General features: G+C 38.3%; 2 protein-coding genes across 2 annotated transcripts in view; both read left to right on the top strand.

The window, feature by feature from the left end:
- Window positions 1-9,879, top strand: part of LOC104950353 (nuclear receptor corepressor 2-like) — a 145,294-nt gene that overhangs the window by 87,267 nt on the left and 48,148 nt on the right. The gene's annotated exons all lie outside the window — the stretch shown is intronic.
- Window positions 291-2,268, top strand: LOC104943668 (codanin-1-like). Its single transcript, XM_010769123.1, has 4 exons — window positions 291-390; window positions 526-737; window positions 1,107-1,214; window positions 1,302-2,268. The coding sequence occupies exons 1-4, from the start codon at window positions 351-353 to the stop codon at window positions 1,422-1,424; spliced, it is 483 nt and encodes a 160-aa protein (XP_010767425.1). The 5' UTR covers window positions 291-350; the 3' UTR covers window positions 1,425-2,268.

Raw genomic sequence — 9,879 nt, 5'->3', positions numbered from 1 at the left:
GCAAATAAAATAAATCCCGATCCCCGATTTTTTTTCTCCCGATTCCGATCTTTTGAAAATCACCTGATCGGCTCCGATCCCCGATCACGTGATCGGATCGGGACATCTCTAGTCCAAATGGTTGGAAGATAAGGAGGAAGGACAATCCATACTGTATATAGTCAATGTGAGGTAAAGTGTGTCGCCAAGGTAACAGGTTAGAACTCAAAGTGGCGATGAGGTCTTAAAATGTTTAGAAAAGGTCTTAAAAGGTTTTACATTTGACTTCAGGATTCCTGCATACACCCTGATACAACCATGACACTTGTTCTCTTCTCTTCACTCAGTTCTCAACAGTGGTGTCAGAGCAGATGCTTCTTAACTGTACTGTCCTCCTGGGCTGCAAACTGGGTAAGAAGCTCCTGAATGACAGACTCTTAATCATCAAATAATAATGTTGTGACCTGCATTGTGTCTGTTAAATAGCAACATAACGTCTAGTAGCTGTACTGTGTAACACACCTGAGTTCCTGCTGTGTCTCTCAGTGTCTGCAGAGCTGCCTGTACTCTCTCCCTCTGAGTGTGGCGGAGGTGATGGGGTCGTTGTGGTTGCTGGTTCAGGGTCAGAGCCTCCTGTCCGAGCTCTGCTGGAGCAGCTAGCTGAGCTGTGGGAAAGAGACTGCTGTTCCGCCGCCCCGCTCCACCTGCTCTTCACCCCGCTCACTGTCACTGCTGTGCTAAAGGCCAGCGACACTGAGGTACCACTGCAGTTACTAAAATATTAATGAAAGTGCTACATGTCCTTCTACCTTTTTATATGCATTAGATATTCCCCTCAAATACCTCACTCTTTCCTGTATGTGCATGGCCCTCTATATGGTCCCTGCGATCAACACAGATCAAGGATTATTTTGTAGGCAACAGATGTGCAAATGTTTCAATTTACTAATTTAAAATGGAGCAGAACACTTAAAATGTTACATCTTCTTTTTACCAAGCAAAATGTTTGAAACTTTGATACGTGAAGAAGTTATTGGGAGTGTTTAAAAGATGAGTTCTGACATTACTCTTTATTTTAAAGTTTTTTCCCCCATTTGTTTGACTCTTGTAACCATTTGTCGTTTCAGTGGAACAACTACCTGTTCCTGGTTAGAGAGCTGGTGGACAGAGGAGCCTTGAGGGACGAAGAGGTCGTATCTCATTGGAAGAAGTTAACAAACTTGGCCTTGCCAGCGGTGAGGGTTCGCTGCATTCCTTTCATATTGTATTCCTTTGAATTTTTTTTATTTGACTAGCGATTCGACCTCACTTTCTCATTTCAGGAGCTGATAGAGAATTTTCAGCTGCGGTCACAGAGCATTAAACCCTTGTTGCCTCTGGCTCAGCTGCAGAGCCACATGGAGATGCTGCAGGTCTCACAACAGACAGTAGAGGGCGCTACATGACAACAGTCTCACAACTCGGCATCTTTTCTGTGATCGCCACAGTGCTCCATGTCACATCTGTCAAAGTGTTTTTCAAGACAGATCTGGGTAACTCTTTGTTGTTGACCAGTTTTTGATTTCGCCACTGCTGTGCATCAAAGCTGTTCCACAGTCAGCCTCTGCACAGTCTTTGCAAGCCCCTGACTTTTGTTCTCCACCTGTGAAGTGACAGCAGCCTTTCATGAATCCCTGTGCTCTTTTGCAAAGCTGCCTGTGAGAACCAGAAAGCCCTACCAGTCAGAAAGTAGCCAGAGGCCCACACCACCTCACTCCTTAAGATCTGTTGAACTTTCCTGCAAGCAAACATGGTAGATTGTGTCCGAAGGGAAATACTGGTACATTTCAAACAGCCAATACCTTTGCACAGAATTGGCAAAGACAGAAGAGGGGTCATCCTCTAACTTATTAGGATTCAAACTAAGAAACTGTCACTTAAAGACTGAAACATTTTCTCCAAATTTTAAACTTTCAACCAGACAAGCCATAGTTTGTAAAGACACATTTGTTACTACAATGGATTTTAAAAATGTGATTTTTTTTCTTTGGTGGTTTTTGAATTCACCTGATAAAATAAAATGTCTTAATCATTTTAGAATAGCACTTTCACACACTGCCTTTGACCGCCACTACTAGTGACTGCAGGTTTATTTCATGAATGCGAGACTGCGTTTGTGATTGTTTTTAGTTCATGTTGAACCAGTGTTGTATGCATTGTTTGCTGCTTTTAAATTGAAATATCTTTTTTACGTTACCTAGATATTAATAATAAAGAAGTATTCTGCGTTAAATGGTTGTGTGCTTTTATCATTGGTATATTGAATAGTTTCATGATGGAAGGGATGGAAGATACACAAATGAGTTGGTTAAAAAAGTGATGAAAATATTTGTGAATAGAAAATGGAGTTGCTGAATTGTATGTGATTTAAAAAATTGAGATTTGGGTTGTAAAAACAATATCTTGCTGTAAACACTAAATGTCAGTGGGGTTTTATTAAGGATAGTATAAGATGTATCATATCCATTGACAATAACTATATTATTAAATTTACACACAAATCTTCACTTCCATTATTATGTTTAACATAACATTTTCATCACTTGAATTTCTTTCTTAATTATTAAAGGTTACTCCATTCTTGAGACCACTTTCTTTAAATAAATAAATACAGATACTGCTTTGAACATATCAACACTAATTAAATTGGCTTTAAATTAGACCAAGCTATTATTACTTACTCATTTTACAACAGTTTTTTTGTTCACATCTATTCTCATCACTTTGTTTTTGTCATTTAATTAATGTTAGCCTACTTCCACACCTTAGAAATGAAAAAGTCAAGGACATGACATGTCTAAAAAAATCATTAAAATAATCTCCAAAATATATTTTTATCCGAAAACACAACAAAGTATGCTCCCTAAATATTTTCCACAACACTTTTAATAGTAGATTGAAATAATAATAATAATAATAATAATAATAATAGACATGCAATACAATTTTTTTTTAAATGTAAGAAATCTACAAAATATATAATTACCAGAAAAGACAAAGTATGCTTCCCTACTCTTAAAATAATAGATTTAAATAATAACAGACATGCAAAAAAAATCTAAAAATATTTGAATGTGTCGTAGTAAGGGGAGTATCCAGCAGCCTCCCCTCCTCCCTCTTTCTCTGTCCGGCAGGAAGTTTCTCCAGTCGGGGGTTCGTCACTCAGTTGAACCCGCGACCAGCAGCCGGTGGAGATGACTTGAACAGCGGATAGCAGGACAGTTTCCTCCCGCTCTTTCAGCTTTTATCGGAGTTTAATATGCCAGAAGACCCCAAATACTCTCATGGAAACTGCTATTTTACTCCGAGTAAGCCAACTGTTGAGTTCGTGAAGACATCATGGCTAATGTTAAAGTTGCCATCCGCGTCCGTCCTCTCAACGCAAGGTAAAATGTCAGCTGTCAGGCTAATTAAAGTACTTATTAAATGTACATTTTAAGAGTGAACTTTATTATAAATGTCGTTATTTTTACTTCATGGCAGAACTGTTGTACCCACAGTCATGTGACTTAAGCTACTCCTTAATGCTAATCAAAACAATAACCTAACGTTAAGCTTCTCATGTTTAATTAGCACTTTTTAAGTAAACAGCTATCAAGTTTTTAGCTAGCTTATTAGTTTTTAGCTTGTTAGCTAGCTAAAAACAGTGGTGCACATGGTGAATAATGACAACTGTGGCTGTCAGTAGTGACTCATGTTGTGTGCATGTGTGTGTGGTGCTGAGTAATGTCCACACAACCTTGAGCTTGGGTTTAAAGTGTCCCACTATATTATTTTTACGCACAGCCATTAAGACCATGTGGTGATTAATTGTAATGCTTTTAAAACACCTTTGCTTTATGTATGATTGCACCTAGGTTCAATCAGTATCAGTTATTTTAAAGCAATCGATCATTGCTGTACCTGAGCCTTACAATTGATTACAAGATTGCAGGAAAATCAGAGCTTTTTCTTTGTATTATCCCATCATTTTTTCTGAACTTAAACATGTTGGTTGATAACAGATGGTTGATAAACAGATATTTAAGTACTTGCTGGAATCTCATTAACTGGTGCCTGCTGCTCAGATGTGATCCGATGCTTTTTCTTCATAGATGGTATATCTGTTTCATCTTGTTCTAGCTCATACAAGTTTACACAAAGTAAATTGTTCAACCTAAGACTCTATGTTTTACTTGGCTGCATCTTTCCATCAAATGGATATACTCGAGATGTATTGAGCGTCCTTTGTTACACATTTGCTTCATAATTCAGCATTGCATTTCTATTTCTGAGAACTTTCAGATCCCCATTAAAATGAAATGAAAACCTCTCTGTTATGCATGGCTAGAAATGTTGTATGTGCACTGGTTGACTGCACAGAAGTTAGTAATGAATAGTCCACTCGTTTAACAGTGAGGTTTAAGAGGTTGATTACATAATATGGAACAGAAAAAAACAAATTAGGCTTAGTCAACTGATGTTGTTTAGTCGGATAATTAAATCTTTAATGCAAAATATATACATTTTAAATACACAAAACACATTGGTTTCTCATTTTCTCATTGGCTTTGAGATTACATTTGTTAGGTGTGAGGCATTTATGGAAAACTAGTTCCCCCCTGTTTTTACAGTGCTGTAAAATCTGCTGTTTAGGTAGCAAAGTAACACATGGAGGTTGTAAAGCTACTTTGCTCCACTGGACCTCCCTTTAAAGGAAGAGACAGATTGCTACAACATGTTGGATAACAGATATTTTTGTTTCAGAAGTGTGAGGGTATAATACATAGAGTCCTACAGTATTGATTTCACTTCACCTCCTGCAGGATGTTTGGCTGGGGTTCTTAATCTAAATGCCACTACAGTACCATAACAAAGCATTATCCAGGCTATGGAGGCTCCGACAATGATTCTTTCAAACAGCCTTCCTGGTATTTTGCATAACAAAAGCAATTCTTATACATAATGTTCACTGTCATGCAAATGTCTGTTTCCTCATTCCTGGATCTGTCGGTTTCACTTACACATAACTTTAGCACCAGGTTGGTCAGCTGCATTCCTCATTGGCCGGGCGCAGAAGTGTGTTGCTCATTGTTTAAGGACTCAATGCCCCCCTTAGACGGCATGAAGCCACTCTCATGTGCAAAAACATGTGTGCCAGATTGTGAGAATTCTGGTCCTGGGTTTGTTTCAACACTGTTTTTTTATTTTACGAGGTTTACTATTTTCTACCACCCTCCTCTCCTTCATGCTACTTAGAGCCTGAGATTGAAGGTTGCTGGTTTTGGGTTGGGCCACCACTGCTGGAAAAATGAGTCCCGCATGGTGAAGCTCAGGGGGAGCTGACGATTACAAAACCCCCCCGTCGTCCCCCAACCCTCCACAGAGACTCAGCGTTTGCACTACAGACAGGAATCACCGCCTTTATCGCTCCTGGAGATCGAAATACTCTCAGCTCCATGTTGTGATTGCCTCGATTTTCGTGTGTGTTGCATCAGATGTGCTGGGTCCAGCTGCTGAGTTGACCTTGTCTCACACACACACACACACACACACACACACACACACACACACACACACACACACACACACACACACACACACACACACACATACAATACTAGTGTAGAATCTGTGGAAACAGTCCAAGCATCCGAGTGAAGCGTCTGTTTTCATTTGAATCTGAAACTGGTCAGTGACGATTTCATGGATCACACACACACAGAGGTTCATTGTGTTAACCATGTGACGGCCTAAATGTCTCTGGACACCCTCTCCATTATGTGTGCATCTGCAAAAATAGTTTTTTTAAACCTATTTTAATCTGTCTGCAGGGTGTTTCATCCAAAGTGAAACCTTTGTTAAATCTGTCAAGTGGGAAATGCTATGCTCACAATATTCCTAGTAAGCTGTTTAAATTAATAATCCATGAATATTCCTGTAAACATGCACCCCCTTGCAGTATGTGCTACAACTGCACTTCCCACCTTTTCCAGCTGCAGTCAAGAGGCAGTGTGTTGAAAACTGCGGCAACCAAAACATGTTCTGATCGCGCTGTTAACACGACCAAAGAATGCTCCCCAAATCTTTGCAATATTGGCATTTTCAAAAATATTTCAAATCACCAAACGGAATTTTCGTATTCTTGTCATATTCTGAATAATAGTGGAACATTATTGATCATATAGATGTAGTCACTGATCACTACTACTGATATGCCTTTTATGTTTTCTCTTCAATCTGATCCCTCTCACTTCTCATAAAAAGCTGTCACACTTCTCAACGCATCCAAATGGGAATGTTTACAAAGTTGACTAGAGCAATGTTTTCTTCTCTCACAGGGAGAGCGCAGATGGAGGAAAGTTAGCGGTTCAAGTCGAGGACAAGCTCGTTAGGATCAAAAATGTAAAGGTGAGTGTTTTGCTGTGATTATATCCAACGTGCTTTACATTTATGTCCAATATTTAGTGTAGAGGGCGTTTATCTACCACAACAACCGGATGTTTACAGCCTCAGACCAGCCTTTTCCGGCTCAATGTCACTATTGTTTATTATATGTGTTGAACTCACACACACACACACACACACACACACACACACACACACACACACACACACACACACACACACACACACACACACACACACACACACACCCTCCACCAGATTAATGCTTTTAACTTCAATATTAAAGAAAGGATCTGCATGCGAGTGATAGGGAGTGTCTGCATTTTTTTGCACAGCAGGAAAGAAAGGCGAAATTAATGGGCTGTGACTTTAGTTTTTTTAGCAGAGGTTGAGTTCAATCATTTGAACGGCCGCCGGAGGATGTTGTAAAAATTGAAATGGCTCTCGAGAGGAAAAAGGTTCCCCAGCCCTGCTGTAAGCTGACACTTTCACTAAGCTTGGAACCTGCTGCGTCAGATGTCTGAGGAGACTCGTCTGTGTGGTTGAGCTGCTTTGCCTGTGTTGAGATAATACAACTGCAAAAGCCTTGTTGAGGATCATATATCACAATGTGTATCCCCCATGTAAGTGATGCACACATTAAAAAAGGATAAATTAAAATCAGCTTCCAGTTGATTGCTAGTCACACGTACTGTACATGGAGACTTTTGTTGATCAAGCTAAAGAGAGAAGTTGGGTGGGGGAGGAGAGAATCTGTTACAAATGATGTGACAGAGACAGAGCACATATGGCCGCCCTGTGGAAAAGGTTCAAGGGAATCATTATTTAGTGGGACAGTTTTGGAAGATCTTAAACAGCACAGAAAAAGGGTGGATTTTACAGGACAATAACCTTAAAGCTACTTTACAAACTGCAAGTTATAAAAGCCAATCTATTCATCTAAATTAAAAAGCACAGAACCAGAAAAGATAAAAGGAAATGTTTTTCAGCTAGTCTGTTTTCCCCTTAACTTAATTTAGGTGTAAAACAAGAGACTTTATCAGTGGTTGGAGCTCTGGTGGGCTGTAGCTGGTGTTGCTTTTGGCTAATCCCTCTCACCACAAGGCCTTTGTTAAATCTCCTAAAAGTGCTGGGGGGGGGGGTTAAACAATCGTGCTCTCAGAAGTTCCAATTGCTCTGAGCAAAATTGATACTCAGAGCTTAGTGTTGCCTAATGCTGCAGTTAGAGGAAGAAAAGGCTATTTACATAAATGGCTGAGTGGGTTCATCATTTGGATTATGATGTGGATAATTGACTGCTTGGTTTGAACTACAACACTGACTAAAGGACCCTCTCCGCAGCATGAGTCTGTCTCTGAAGTGTCCGTGAACAAGACATTTAACCAGACCCGGCGCCAGAACAAATCTACAGAGAGGGCAGATTTTCATGGGAGGACTCACAAAACCGTCATGTACCGCGATCACAATATAGATCGTATCAAACGGCATGGCCAACAGCAAGCATTGCGTAAAGACGCACACCTATCGCAAATAAATACACAAATAAATACACAAATAAATTCACAAATAAATACACAAATAAATTCACAAATAAATACACAAATAAATACACAGAATTTTGAAACATTGTGTGCGTGGCGGCACAAACACTGGTAACTGAGCAAGCACAATTTTTTTTTGTAGTTACTATCGTTTAAAAAAGAAATTGTATTAAAAAAAGAAACGTGTTTACACACGGCGCCGGGTCTGCATTTAACTCATAAAAGAGATTCTGGTGCGTAAAGACGCACACCTATCGCAAATAAATACACAAATAAATACACAAGTAAATACACAAATAAATACACAAATAAATTCACAAATAAATACACAAATAAATACACAAATAAATACACAAATAAATACACAAATAAATACACAAATAAATTCACAAATAAATACACAAATAAATTCACAAATAAATACACAAATAAATTCACAAATAAATTCACAAATAAATACACAGTAAAGGGCAACATAGAAAACCACTTTTGAAACATTGTGTGCGTGGCGGCACAAACACTGGTAACTGAGCAAGCACGATTTTTTTTTTGTATTCCAAGCTTAGTGAAAGTGTCAAATGTTAACATGATACACTGATGTCACCCCGAAAAAATCCCAGTGCAATTACACTGGAGTCTGATGGTAACACAACAACTCGTATTCCAGAAGTGAATAGTAAATGTGTCAGAGAGAAACAATTATTTGCACTTTTAAACAAGAGAAATGTGACTCTATACTTTTATTATGATAATGTTATAGTGACACATAAAACAAGAAAAGCTTTATAGAATGAAGGGATGTTCATGTGAAAAACACTTTTAATAGAAGCAGCATTGCTTTTATTTGAATGAAAGCTGTTTAACCAAAAGCATTTAACCTGGTAAAATATCCCAAAAGTACGGAAGAGGATTAGGGGCCAAAAAATTTTTTTAGGTGGCCCTAATCCTCTTCCTTACTTTTGGGATATTTTACCCAGTTAAATGCTTTTGGTTTTTAATCTCAGAATTCTGACTTTAATCTCAGAATTCTTTTTTTGTTCTGTGAAAAAAGTCAGAATTCTGAGATTAAAGTCAGAATTCTGACTTTTTTCTCAGAACAAAAAGAAAATATATATTTTTCAAATCCTCCCAATTTTTTTTTTAATGTGGCCCTAATTAACTTATGTACAAAAGATACCAGACATTGCACATCTAATGCTGGAACGATATGTATTTATATTTTGATTACTGGTGTCTCACCAAGGCAATATATTTCTTTATAATACTCCTATTATATTAAGATCTTGCCGACATTAAAATGTATAAAGAAAGAAGTCTATTCTATAGATAAGCCACTTTATTCTCTGACTTTTACTTCAATAGATCAACATCTAATGCAGCTCAAATTCATTTAGTTTAAAGTCAGATCTTTCCCCAGAATCAAACTCATGCCTTAGTGCTCACAAACTTGTTTTATACTCAAAATACATTCCTCTAAACAGATGGGCAAAGTATTAGCTATGTGGATACACCTGAATAGATTTAAAACCTTGTATTACAAATAATTAAAAAAGAGATGCTGCAGAACAGAAAATAACAGCCGGTTCTCAGCAGGAACATTATTGTTCTTCAGGTTGACTGCATGGATTTAGAAGCGATCTTAAGATGCTGCACTGATTATCCACTACAACTGTTCTGCTGGGACGAGTCCAAAAGCTGCTGTGCTGTCTTTCCTCACAGTTAGCAGAAAGGTGTTTACTGTTAATGCAGTGAGGCAACTGAACTGTGAGAGGAGCGAATGCGTTGCTAATGAATGGAAACAACTTGCTTGTAATTCCACAATAGGGCTGCACGATATGGAAAAAAAACTGACATTGCGATATTTTTTTCCCCTGCGATATATATTGCATTTTTTTTAACTATATTTAATCGGATGAAGGATTTTAGTCACGAA

Source organism: Notothenia coriiceps, unplaced genomic scaffold, assembly GCF_000735185.1.
Source record: "Notothenia coriiceps isolate Sejong01 unplaced genomic scaffold, NC01 NC01_scaffold00000339, whole genome shotgun sequence".
NCBI lineage: Eukaryota > Metazoa > Chordata > Actinopteri > Perciformes > Nototheniidae > Notothenia > Notothenia coriiceps.
Note: the sequence above shows the minus strand (reverse complement) of the source record. Positions and strands in the feature narration are given on the sequence as shown.

What these genes read in the sequence shown, in the direction of transcription:
- LOC104943668 (XM_010769123.1), top strand. Translation starts at nt 351, where the DNA reads ATGCTTCTTAACTGTACTGTCCTCCTGGGCTGCAAACTGG. An exon ending in TAAAGGCCAGCGACACTGAG is followed by an intron (nt 738 to 1,106) that starts GTACCACTGCAG and finishes TTGTCGTTTCAG; the next exon opens with TGGAACAACTACCTGTTCCT. An exon ending in CAAACTTGGCCTTGCCAGCG is followed by an intron (nt 1,215 to 1,301) that starts GTGAGGGTTCGC and finishes TTCTCATTTCAG; the next exon opens with GAGCTGATAGAGAATTTTCA.